The following is a 14,041-nucleotide window of genomic DNA, read 5'->3' as shown; positions in this document are numbered from 1 at the left end:
ACGCGATTGGTCGGTTAGAATCACCAGACTTTCCAACACATGCGCAATCTTCTAACACTTAAATATTCTATCTTTTCAAATAAATTTATTTTTTAAATTAAATAAATCTTTTAAATTAAACATTCTTACTATAAAATGCATGTAATAAAGTATTGAAAAGTGAGTAATAATAATACAGCAATTTTACTGATTAGAAATACGATATACTGTAGCCTTTTAAAAACTTTAAAAACTTGTTAGTACATAATTTTGATTTTATCTTAAATGACCATATTAGTAAATCGGTCACTATATTGACTATAGAACAATTTAATATGTATTTGGTATTACATAACTTTATAATAATATAACAGTATATGGTCAAATTATCTATATTTTTTTTTCAAATATATTAATGATGTATTTGTTCAAATTTTACATCAAAGATGCAAATATTTTATCTTGTTTCACATAATCAATATAATTTCAAAATTAAAAATTTTGATAAATTTTAAAAAATAAAAAGGATTTTCTAAAAAAATACAATTTCTTTATATCTCTATCTTTTTTCTATAGTTATACAGATCTCCGGTTACCCACCATACTACGTACGTCTCGTAAGTGGTTTACGTGTATCATCAGTTACCACGAGTAAGACGTTTTATTCGATTAATATTGTGTTCAAGAATTCACAGATACTTCTTTAAACGTAAAGATATTTTCTTACTTATAACTGCAAAATTTATAAATACAATATCAAATTTATAATACAATATCTGTACAATATTACTATTATACTTATTATTATGTTTGTTTTAACCTAAAATTAATCTACTATTAATTTTATAAGTTCTTTAAAAAATATTAAATATTATATGAATTATATACAGGGTATTTATAAAAATGTGAGACACTTTTGAAGGGTGTATTCTAGACATCAAAAACGATAAAAAAAATTCTTATACATGTTTCCGATAAGGATTGATTAACAAGTTATAAGCATTTTAAATTTATATTAGATAAAGTGAGACGACGGAAGAGCGAGAATGTTCAGCTGGGTATACGGCAATACCGTGTTGCAATATCGCTTGCATAGCGAAGCCCTTCACTAAAAGTAAATACATTGATATTCTTTTATATATAAATAACTATTTTTAAATTTTAATGTAATATACAATGTTCACATTGTGTAACTGTTTATCTAACAAAAATTTATTTTGAATAAGTTTCAGTAAATTTTAGAATATTGAATTCTGAATATTGAATATTAAACAGAATATATACATTATTTTATTTAAATATATAGATAAGTTGTTGTATATTTTATCTAAATCCAAACATTTTATCTAAATTCAACTGAATCATTGACACAATTTATTTTTCTATTTATGATACTCAATTTACCAAAATCTATAAGAATAAATTAAAACACACTTCCATAGAATTTCAAATTAGAAAAATTGAATATGTTTTTCTAGATACAATTTGCTTATTCTCACATGTACAAAAAAGTTATTAATGATACTTGAATCAATTTGAATTCAATGCATCAATTAAAAAATCTTTGTTTTTATCTTGTTTGAATTCAATGTTTTTTATATTTTCTATATTTATTTTTTATATATGAGATTATTAAAAAAAAATAATAATCGAAATTCAATATTTATATTTTAATTATATCATATTAATATCATGTTTTATATCTAAAAAAATCATAAGTATTGGAATTTTTTTTTTTTCATTTATTATACTGCACACTAGCGATATTTTTATTTATTATTTATTTTAATTTCTTTGAATATTCCAATAATTGATTATTATTTATTATCATATAACTTAATTTTATATGAAGATTATTTAATTAAAATTTTAAAAAAATGTTTTAAATTTTTTAAATTTTTAAAAAATGTATTTAATATGTATTATAATATGTATTATTATTATTATATATGTATTATTACAATAATGTTATTAACAATTGAATCGTGAATTATTAGAAAAAGAGATTACATAAAAAAAAATGAGATAATAATATCCGAAATTAAATTTTATATTTGTGTATTATATATGTGTGTATTAAATACAAGAATATGAAAGCCTAGATTCATTTTATCTATTCATATCATATATGGTATGAATTCGTTGGTATTTGTTTCGTATTGTTTATATCAGAAGTAAAAATGTAAAAAAGAAATTATTGAATTTGTAATATTCATTCAAAACAATATAATTGCAATATGTACATATTTTTTATGAATATGTAATATTTATTCGTATTATTAATATGTGATATCCAAATCCATTTTATTATTTTTCTCTATAAGAATAAAAAATATTGAATGCAAGTAAAATAAAGATTGTCAGTGATTTTATTACTTTATATTTAATAATTAATAATCTAAAATTCAAATTGATTTAAATATCATTAATATTTTGAGACTTTTTTTATATATAAAAATAATTAAAAACTATGCATATAAAAAAACATTCAATTTTTCTAATTCTTATAGGAGTGTGCTTTAATTTATTTCTATGAAATTCAATAAGTACGGCAAGTTAAATGAAATATTCATCTGTGATTTTAAATGAAATATTGTGTAATGATTATACAGTAAATATTATTATAGAATTTACTATAATTTATTTGAGATAAATTTCTAAATAATAAGTTATATAAATTTCAATTTGTACAGTTAAAAATGATTTCTTTTTTAAATAATAGAAAAATATTGCATAATTATATTATACGATATTATACGATATTTATATATGAAATTTAGAAGTAATCATTTGTGTATAAAAAAATATAAGTGTATTTACTTTTATTACTTTTATTGAGGGGCCCCTACACAAGCGACATTGCAATACGATACTGCCATACATCCAACTGAATGTTCTCGCTCTTCCACTGTTTCACTCTATCTAATACAAATTTAAAATATTTATAATTTAACTTTTATCAAACATATATGTTTAAAACATTAATATTTTTCAATCATTTTAATGTTTAAAATCCATCCTAGATATTCATATTTTCATGAATATCTTGTATGAATTGAACAATTGATTGAAGCTTTTTACTTATAAATAAAAAAGAATAATATCAAAAATAAAATATAAATAAAATATATCGATTGATACAAATATCGATTATCGTAATTGAGCAGAAATAAGTCGAACAGCAATGGTCGATAAAAAAGATCTCTCATAGCAAATCGATACACATGCGCAAATAAGTATTTAGAGGTACAGCCATGATCCAAACCGAGAGCTTCTATTTTATAAATACACCACGCGAAGGAAACAACACAATGAAAGATCGAGTTTCGTGGTTCGTCGGTTTACGAGACGGCGCGCCCTTCGTGTACCAAAAATAATCGAGACATCTTGCCGCTTTCTTGAGCTTCAAAAAGGTTTCGCGACACAAACGTGCGGTCACCGATTCAGATCTACCAAGTTCAGAAAACGGAATGAAATGATGTGTTGGGGTTTACGATAGCTTTTTTGCGGTTAAACTGGGGTGTAATGTGAATCTTGATCTTCAAAAGAATGGAACGGATATTCGATAACCGTTTGATTATTCTTGCAATTTGTCTTCTGCTATGCACCGACTGCTTGGCTAAAGATTCGTACATGTGAGTAATATTAATATTTTGATTATTAATATTTAACAGTCTTTTTATATTGGAAATAATTTTTATTTTAAATAAAAATATAAATAAAAAAATATATAGCTATAAAAATAAAGAATCATTAACTTTATGTATGATTTTTTGTCATATTTGCACGTTGTGTATATTACATATTGAAATTGATAGTGCTTTAATACAAATCGATTTTGTAATGATATTCATTTCTAATCAATTATTATTGATTTCAATTGTTTCGATTAAATATTGATATAAATTTGAAAATATTTTTAAAAAATATTAGAATACAAATTAAGAGATACATTTTATCATTTCACAGAGTCACACGATGGGCAGAAATTTTGGGTGCTGAGTTATGGGAATTAGCAGAAAAGGTGGCACGACCTGAAGAACTATTAAGTGTAAGTTCAATTATCATTTATAGCTAAATGTACATAAGTTCACGCGATCGCGTGTCCTTCCTTTCTTATGCCTGCCATTAATATCGGCTGATTCGTATAATTTTTCTTACGCCTCCATATATTATTATTGTCATTTAACATAGATAATAAGCACCAGAAAAAGATAAAGAAAAAAAAATACCGAGGAAAAGTGAGTACAAAAGATAAATAAGTAAATAAAAAAAAATTAGATAAACAAAAGAAATTAAAGATATTCTAAAACAGTAAAGATGGAATATGACGTATCGACCTATGATAAATTATCAAAATTGCTCGGATAACTTCCTTATTTTCATTAATCATCATTGAATGGTAATTTATTAATGAAACAGCTTGTTATCAATTCACCTTAACTCAGATGACCTTTAGAAATTAAGTGAAATTAAATGAAGTTGAATGTAATCTGTACACAGAAAGTGTAGCAGAGCTTTCATGCACAATTTTCAGATGCCGCCTGTGATGCGTTTAACCAACTGCTTTGTCATATATTTTTTAAATAACACAAAATACAAAAATATATTTTAAATAAATATTTTTAAGTATATATTTATATAGAATGTAGTATTTTTGAGACACAAAAATTTGTTTTAAAATAAGAAAGTTATTAATTTTTAATATTAAATATTTATTCAAAAATTATTTTTTATACATAATTCCATAATAAATTAAGAATTAATTCTATAATGTGAAAGAGATTGTCAAAAATATATAAATAGGAAAAAAAATGCATAATGATCTTATATTGCTACCAGATAGTAATTCGTTATTCATGAAAGTAAGTTGATGTATGTAATAAGTACAACAGACTATTACGTTCATTAACATCCGAAATAGAGCATCGTAGATATGCATATTTCAAGAATATGGCTGTGAAATTCATTAAAATAGAAAAAAATTTGATTTGCATTGTTTAACAATAGATTTTGTTTTTATAATAGAAACAATGTAAAAACATAGCTGCTAAAAAGCGAGGTGGAAACTTGAAGGATTACAGTTGACATTCATACTATTTTAACGATATTTATTGTTTAAAAATCATATCGATTATGTATAATAATACTTAGATTTATAGATTTTAGCTCAATTTTTTATTTTTATAGAATGTTATTTAGTGTTTGTTTTTTAATATTTAATTGTAATTATTTATATGAAAATCCATGCAATCACAAAAATAAATCTATACTTATACTATTTATTACATACGACATTGCAATTAACGTTATGGAAACATTATTATTTTTATTTTAAAGTTTCTTCCTCTTTTTCCTCTGGACATTTTGTTTCGGTATAGAAAAACGAACTAAATTGGATTCATAACATCTTGTCTAAAAAAATAATATAACAAGACAGGAACAGACATACAAATAACGATTTTAGTGCAAGAAATTAATAGTAACATGGGATGAGAAGGAAAAAGCAGAAGAATTCAGGTTGCAAAGAAGACAAGATGTAACTGTAACTCCGAATGAATTGCAGAAATACAAAGCCATGAACACACGAGTGGAAAATAAATCTGGGGAGAAGCTGGTGAATATAATCAGCGAAAACGTTGGCAGAATGCTCCGGAGGAAGATGGATGCGGTGACTTGTATCCGGATGGCAGCTGAGGAATACGCTGAAAATTGGGAAAACGATGAAGAGGGAAATTTCACCTATGTCTCTGGAAAATATAGTCAAGTGTTGAACACAAATCGAACACGACCGAGAATTCCAAAAAATATGAAGAAGAACATCGACGCGTACAGGTTCATAAGAAATAGCGTTTAATTGCTAAAAATTAACTTAATTGTAAAATTAACTAATACTATACAATATAGATATTATAATATTATGCATAAAAAATTATTTTTCAAATTATCATTCATTCGAAACATATTGAGAGAACAATTTATAAAACTATCTTAAATATCTAAGTTTATATAATTAAACGTGAATCATCTCATGAGATCAATTGATCATGAGATAAAAAATAATTATGTAATTATTCTATATAGTAATTTATGTATTTTAATTAATGATAATGCATAGAATTAGATTAAAAAACTTGAAATATCTATATTGATTTGTGGGTGAATGGCCAAGCAATGCACGAATTTGCATTTGCCATTTGAAATGTGGAAATCAAATTAGGTTTAAATAAACAAGCTTTTATCTATGTATTCAAAAATACATTCAAATGAAATGATCTCTCATTTATCTATCGACAAAAGTAATTCGTTTTTCATTAAAAAAACATAAAAATGTAATTATTAAAAATATTTACAGAGAAATGAAGCTAACATCTGATTCGCATTTCTACAATATACCAGTAAATACAAGCTTTTCATCGGTGCATATACCTACAAATGTGTACGATATGTCACCACCTGTGGTCAACGACATTAAGAAAACTGAGATTCTCGACAATATCTTCCGACAAAACTACGAGTCAGATCCAGCTTTATCTTGGCAATATTTCGGCTCTGTCACAGGAATGTTGAGACAGTACCCTGCCATGGAGTGGAAAACGAATCCTACACTGGAGATTAGCGCGGACAAAGCGGAAGACGAGGAAAAAAACGAAGACAAAGATAAAAATAAAAACAAAAATGAAGACGAAGAAGAAGAAGACGAAAAGGAAGAGGCTGACATTTATGATTGCAGGGTACGCAGTTGGTTCATTGAAGCAGCAACTTGTAGCAAAGATATGGTAATCTTGATGGATACTAGTGGTAGTATGACAGGCATGGGAAAAACTATTGGTAAATAAAATTATTAATTTTTATCATTTAAATCATTAATTTATTATAGTATTATTATAGTATAGTTATTATATAAGAAAGTAATTTGAATAAGAATATTTTCTAATTATAAAATATTATATATACATATTATACATACATTATACACAATTAATTATACATAATTAAAAATTTATATTTAAATTTATATATAAAAATTCCCAGAATTTAAAATTTATCTATACAATTTATCTATTGCGAAACTATAAAAATACATATAATCATTATATATATGTATATATATATATATAATTTGTATATATAATCGTTTTTTATACATATAATTTATGTATGGAAAAACTATAATTGTGAGATTATTGCGCATTTAAGAAAAATAGTGTATTATCTAAATTGTATCGCGCAATCTTTTATTATAATCAGAATAATTGAATCAAAAAATATTCCCTAATTAATTAGTTGCTGTTTCTAATTTTATCATCTTTATTCTTATATTAAATGTTCAAAATATTTATCTCTTCTTTTTATAAATATTTTTTTCAGCAAGAACAACAGTAAGCGTAATATTGGATACACTTTCAAATAATGATTTTGTGACTGTATTAAGCTATGCAAACGAGACTTACGATGTGGTGCCATGTTTCAAGGATATGTTAATTCAAGCCACTCCGGAAAACGTGGACACTTTCAAGAAAGCTCTAATTGATGTTAAAACGGAAGGACTCGCTAATCTAACAGAAGCGTTCACCAAAGCTTTCAGCCTTCTAAACACCTATAGAGAAACACGAGGATGTGGTGCCGATACATCATGTAATCAATTAATAATGCTCGTCACGGATGGTGTTCCTGGAAATTTAACAGAAGTAAACCAATAGTTTTTTGTAACATATGTTTTTATGTTATTCAACAAAATCACTAATTATCCTTTTTAATTTTATTGCAAGAAATAATTGTATTTAAAAAGATAATTAATAATATAATGATATATTAAAAAAATTTCTTATAGAATACCTATAATACAATTATTTTTCTATACATTCATATAAATATTATTATTCATAGTTTTGAAAAAAATCTAATTATTTATTATATCATACTATTTAATTTTTTACATATTATTAATCTATTTTGAAATACACACGGATACATTTGATCAAATAAAAAAATTATACTGTTAACATTAGAATTAAGATTCAAGCGTAATTTTTACGGAGCATTTTCAGTTCTTTTCTCTGCAAATAACTCTTCAGTGTTATGAAATCTCATTCGAACCAATGAGGATCATAATTATCTCTATCTTTCTACTTTTCTATTTTTCTTTCTTTTTCATTGCTTTCATCGTTTTCAGTTCTTTTCTTTCCATTATCTCTTCTCGCTCTCTTTCTTTTTAGTATTTTATTTAATCTTCTACATTCGCTTCTCTTTCTTACTCCATATTGATGCATATTAACTCTCTTTTAGTTGTGCTTCTTTATCGCTTTTTCTCTTCTTTCACTTAAAAAACGAATCAATAATAATAAATATAGTTCATAACGTTAAATTTTATTTTCGCGATTATTATATATATTTTTTTTTTACTAAATATTAAAATAAATTTTATTTTTTTTATTTAAATGAAATAAAGAAAATCTTTTAAGTTCTATGAATTTTGTTTAGGTATTTAAGACATGGAATTGGCGCGAAAATGATACTCACATACCTGTACGAGTATTCACATATCTCTTGGGAAAAGAAGTTACCAAAGTTCGTGAAATTCAGTGGATGGCCTGTTTAAATCGCGGTTACTACACACACGTTCATACATTAGAAGAGGTTCGAGAACAGGTGTTAAAATATATACCTGTAGTCGCACGGCCTATGGTCCTTCAAGAAGTAGTGCATCCTATTGTTTGGACACATGCTTATGCAGATATCACGGTAAGATAACTGTTTAAATTAGAATAATTTTATTTGAGTTTAAAATCTCTATAATTGAGATGATAATGATTACACGCATATAATCATTTCATTTATATTTAATTCATCATTAAAATTTTATGACTATTAAAAAATACATAGAAAATTTTAGGTGATTGAGAAAAATAAAACATTTGATAATTTTAATTGTGAAAAATGCACTTATATACTTTCAAAAGTATCTGTGGCACTGTTCTCTATTTGAGTTTTTCATTTTGTACAAACTATCCTCAATTCTGTAAAAGTTCTGATTCGCCTTCCATTAGAATCCAGCACTCGCCACTTGGCTGTGGCTGGTGATGCAACACGAGGAACAACAAAAACGACTTCAAAAACATCTGAAAGGAAAACGATTGGGCGTGCAAATAAATGAGGACGATTTCTACATACAACAGGTTCAAGCAACAATCACGCCTGTAGCTTTAAAGCTGCCTTATCGTGCTCGATGCGCTCTTTCCCCTGCCATATACTTAAACAAATAGTGCCGTTAGATATCTAAGTTTAGGCGAATCCTGCAAATAATTTATCAATAGCCATTTAATTTTATTCATATTTAACTGTTTTTTTTGTTGTTTTTTTTTGAAAGTTTTTAGATTATTGAAAGAAGTGATTTTCATTGACCTATCATTTTGCATATAATTATAATTTTATTATAGTTATAGTCTTTCTTGCATGCAAAAATGAATGTAGATCAGTAATAAGATTTATAAATATAAAAAATTAGGCAAAAGCAAACAAGACTGCACTACTGTTTATTTAAAATTGATTCTATAAATTTTATAATAAAATATCAAGTATTATCATACTTCCGTTATAAAAATATGATTTTTAACACTCAACTTTGAATCGTAAAATAACATAAAACAAGTAGGATATAATATCGAGATCAAAAAAAAGTTAATTTTGAGATCATAATCGTTATAAATTCGCATTTGTTAAATAATTAATTTGTATATTTAACAGCTTGACAAAGACGAGGATGTTCGACAGGATGCATCCCTATTAAACACGACAGCTTGGCAGGAGTACAGGCTCCTTACATCTGTCGGTACACCAGTGTTCGACCGTAAAGGGAATCGCAACAATCGGACAAGAATGGCGAATTTATTAGGTGTGGCTGGCACGGATATACCAATTGACGACATCCGAAAGCTTACATTGCCATACAAGTTAGGCGTGAATGGATACGCTTTCATCGTGTCCAACAACGGATACGTGATTCTGCATCCAGATTTGAGACCCGTTTTCAAAGGCAAATTGAAGCTCAATTACAACAGCATCGATCTAACAGAGGTGGAGATCTTGGATGATGGTCGAGGTCCTAGGTACTACACAGAAAATCTAAATAGAATTTCTCTTATTTTTTCGCATAAATGATATGATAATGATATTCTTCACGAGTTTTGCCATTGATAATTCTTCAAAGGTATGGCGATTCGTGAAAGAATATAAATATCGCTTTCGCAGCTGCGACAGATCACAAACGTTTTAAGAAAAACTTTTTATTAAAATTGGAAATTGCAGAAACCCTGGACCAGAAGTACTGGAGCTTCGAAGCGCGTTGGTGGATCACAAAAGCGGCAGTTTGAAAAGTGTACCCGTGAAATTGCATTACGACAATAATCGTCGGGTGATTCTCGAAAAACGCGATTATTATTACGCACCTCTTCCTGGAACGCCTTTTGGCCTTGCGGTCGCTATATCATCATCGAACTATGGCAAAACTTGGATCAAGGTAATCCTTTCACGTATACACACGCATTGCTAGAAGTTTACGGAAGCCCGGAGTTTCTCGGCTAGTTCCAGTGATCCCGATGCCACAAGCTCGACTCGCGTTCTCGAGATTGTAGAACGTATAAACTTTGAGATTTAGAGCAAGCTTAGATGGTAAACACTGTCTGCAGGTGTTTCTTAATAGAAACGATCGAGCACGTTCGAAATTCCTTTTGGTAGCTTTAAAGTCAAAGATCAATGTGTTCAAATGGCTTTAAATTTAACAGTAAAAAAAAAAAAAAAAAAAAAGTATGCTTTAACATTTTAAATTAAACATTCCTTACGATGTACACTCTTCAAGGTTGGAGACGAAATACGGAGAAACCAGAACATGAACGTGAATATATCTGAATTCTTCGTGGGTAACAATTGGCGAGTGCATCCCAGTTGGGTGTATTGCCGCTATCATTATTTAGAGGGACACGAATTCGACAACCCTGAGGAAGAACTGAGACACTTTTTGAACTTATTAAATAAACCTGGTTGGAAATGGTCGGAGCAATACGAAGCTTATCAGATAAACGTAAACGAAACTAATTATGTTCCTAATTGTGGTAGACAAACATTGTCACACGATGATTATTATTGTAATAAAGAATTGATGCAACTGTTAGTTTTTGATGCAAAAGCAACGAACGCTAGTTTCAATAACGATTTCGTATTGGATGATGCTCGAACGCGAAATTTAACCCAAATTTATGGAGTTTTCTTGAGATTTGTCGCTACTCAAAGTGGTTTAACTAGATGGCATTATTTAGATACAAACAAATTACCCGAGGATAACGATGGCATCGTTTTCGGTGATCTTCATAGAAAAGCTGTGAATGAACCTTGGTATAAAGCTGCTATTTTTCAAAATACATTGGACCCTAACAGCATATCTTTGTCAGGTGCTTGAAAAGGATATCATTTGATCAAATTATTTACTTATTTTTTTTTGTTATATATAACTTTTATTCTTAGTAGTAATTGAAAATTTTGAATAATTTCAGTTCCTTGGGAGGCAGGGCCAGATGCCATAGTGACAGTTTCAATTGGATTATTCCCAAAGGACGGCGGCAAAAAAGCGGCAGCTGCAGTAATCGGCTTTCAAATGCCAATGACAAATCTTCATGATAAATTTATCGAGCTAACCTCCAAGTCAAACAATTCGACCTTGATGAACTGTGCCCATATATGGATAGATTGTTATTTGCTCGATCAGAATGGCTTCGTGGTGATATCAGAGGCGCACAACAACACCGGTCAGTTTATGGGAACACAAGAAGGTGCAGTGATGAGCTCCATGGTTGGCCAAGGTCTCTATAATCCTATTGAAATTTATGATTATCAAGCATGGTGCGAGGAGGTGGTAAGTACTTGAGATTGTACGAGAATTATTCAATTAAACTAATTCAAAATCGTATAGCAAATAATTTTTCCGTGATCATCATCATCATCAAAGGAATCCCACTGTACTTCGCATTTTACACAAATTAACCTTTCAACTTGCTATTCAATTCATGTATATATATCTTTTTGATTCCGTTTTTCCCATCTAAGGGCAACGGATTCTGTGGCAACATCTCTGCTTTATTACTTTCCTTCGCTCTCTTACTACTTTTCCACTGAGAAAAACCTTGTTAAAAGCTTTATATATGTATCTCGAAAAGCATTGGAGTGTAAAAAGTAAAGTTGCAAAAAATGCTCGAGAAACAAAGTGAAACAAAAAAATCGAAAAGTTCTCGAAAGTTAGAGGAACCTGTTTCGCTCTCTGGTGACATATTTCTAATTCGCGCGAACTTCCACCGAAGAAAAAAGTTCTATCGCCTGCCGATAACTCGCCGTTTCGCAAACGGAACTCGGCCCGCACGAAATACGATTCCATCATGAGAATAAAATCCGTAGCGCATCGAGGGTGCGGCTAACACTTTGACGAACCCGCTGATATACGTCTGGAAATTGTTGCTCTGGTTTCTGCTGCGTTTGACGTGGTTCACGACCCAGTTCGTGAACTTGCCAATCAGCTATGCCAAAGTTCATTTCGACGAAGATGCTCCGGACCCGCCGCCCCCGCCTCGACCTTACCTCTATCATTATCCTTGCGACCAGAAAAGGATACTTTATATGATGAACACCACTGTTGCTAGCCAAGGAATCACAAATCATTCGGATTACTGTTCAAGGCCGTTCTATGCTCGTAGGGTCAGTGCTCTTTCATTTTAATCTCAAGTATATTTCAATATCTTAAATTAATTTTATCTAAATTTGCATTGTATTCGCGTAGTATTTTAAAGTAAAAAAAAATTGTTTAAAAAAAATTGTTTAGAAAAATATTAAATGGAAAATAAATGATTTTCAGGTACCGCACACAAATTTGTTATTGGTGGTGGTTGATAGTATGTACCCGACCTGTTACAAGAGGTTAGAAGTGACACCGGTGAACATTTCGCCTCTCGAGTATACGAATGGCACAGAAAGCGCGCCTTGTCATAAAATTCCACTAAATGATCTTAAGAGAAGGCGTCTAGAGGGCTGTTTCACCGAGCATCCTTTGGAATATGAGATCGAGGATTGCGGAGGGGCATCAGGACTGACTGTATCCTTGTTATTGTTCTTCACTGCAATAGTCAGAATTTTATGTACATTTGTGTAATTGTTCAAAGAAAAAAAATTGCTCATTCAATCATCATTTTATTAATTATAACGATATGAATTGAATGAATATTTATGATATGAATGTATATTATGTAAATGTTTTATAATATAATAATAGTGCCGAGATTGAATTCTATGGCTTGTAATAAAATTAAAAATGAAAACATTATTAAAGAATAATATTATATGAATAATATAAGATTTCTAACGGGAATAATAATTGTAATTTCTATTTATTTAAGATTAAATATAATATAATATAATTAGCATAATATTTTTTTTAAGCCAAACCTTGTTCCTTTTTATGGAGCATTCAAGAACAAATCGATCGATCGTAGAGAGAAGGAAAAAGAACATAAAACCTGGCGAAATATCCTCCCATCCATGCGAGATACAATTTTCTAGTGGCGTCGCGAGGTCTGTTGATAGGATGAGAGGCGCTTGCCCCAGAAAATTTAAGCAGCGATATCATATCATTTAAAATGTTTCGTTCCTTCATACTCTCTGTTATTCAATTCTTAATTTCTTGTCAAACTATTCCTACTTACTATAAAATAATTAATCAAACATAAATATGTTAAAATTAATTATTTAATAACTTCTGTTTTATAATTTTCAGTTAAACAAAATTAAAAAAAAAAAAGAAAACATCCTTTTCCTAAATCTGGATAATATCCTTGGACAGGTATTTCTTTACTTTAACAATAATATCATCATAATAATATTTAATCATCCATTTATTCTACGAATAATTTATTTGAATTAATCGAATTCTAATTCTTTTCCATCATTTCCATCCGATATTTCAAGAAATCCAATGCGAAGAATTTCTCCCTGATTTCAAAGATCTACGATTGGCACGGACAAC

The 14,041-nt window shown here is 28.6% G+C and overlaps 1 protein-coding gene across 3 annotated transcripts; it reads left to right on the top strand.

The window, feature by feature from the left end:
* The first annotated feature begins 3,268 nt into the window (after positions 1-3,268).
* Positions 3,269-13,374, top strand: LOC122714710 (voltage-dependent calcium channel subunit alpha-2/delta-3-like). Of its 3 annotated transcripts, XM_043936312.1 has the most exons (13): positions 3,269-3,614; positions 3,949-4,030; positions 5,546-5,814; positions 6,335-6,810; positions 7,351-7,670; positions 8,464-8,724; positions 9,030-9,158; positions 9,727-10,088; positions 10,288-10,498; positions 10,838-11,426; positions 11,529-11,887; positions 12,424-12,720; positions 12,878-13,374. In XM_043936312.1, the coding sequence occupies exons 1-13, from the start codon at positions 3,529-3,531 to the stop codon at positions 13,169-13,171; spliced, it is 3,735 nt and encodes a 1,244-aa protein (XP_043792247.1). In that variant the 5' UTR covers positions 3,269-3,528; the 3' UTR covers positions 13,172-13,374. The 3 variants fall into 3 exon arrangements, with proteins under 3 accessions (XP_043792247.1, XP_043792248.1, XP_043792249.1); XM_043936313.1 differs by lacking the exon at positions 9,030-9,158; XM_043936314.1 differs by lacking the exons at positions 12,424-12,720; positions 12,878-13,374 and adding an exon at positions 12,079-12,405.
* Positions 13,375-14,041: the final 667 nt, after the last annotated feature.

This window comes from Apis laboriosa, unplaced genomic scaffold (genome assembly GCF_014066325.1).
Source record: "Apis laboriosa isolate Shangri-la unplaced genomic scaffold, ASM1406632v1 scaffold34_cov151, whole genome shotgun sequence".
In the NCBI taxonomy this organism is placed as follows: Eukaryota; Metazoa; Arthropoda; class Insecta; order Hymenoptera; family Apidae; genus Apis; species Apis laboriosa.
Note: the sequence above shows the minus strand (reverse complement) of the source record. Positions and strands in the feature narration are given on the sequence as shown.

Bases quoted from the DNA above. Each gene is read 5' to 3' on its own strand.
- LOC122714710 (XM_043936312.1), top strand. From the start codon at position 3,529: ATGGAACGGATATTCGATAACCGTTTGATTATTCTTGCAATTTGTCTT. The intron at 8,725-9,029 runs GTAAGATAACTG...GCCTTCCATTAG, and splicing joins ATGCTTATGCAGATATCACG to AATCCAGCACTCGCCACTTG. The intron at 11,888-12,423 runs GTAAGTACTTGA...TAAAATCCGTAG, and splicing joins AAGCATGGTGCGAGGAGGTG to CGCATCGAGGGTGCGGCTAA.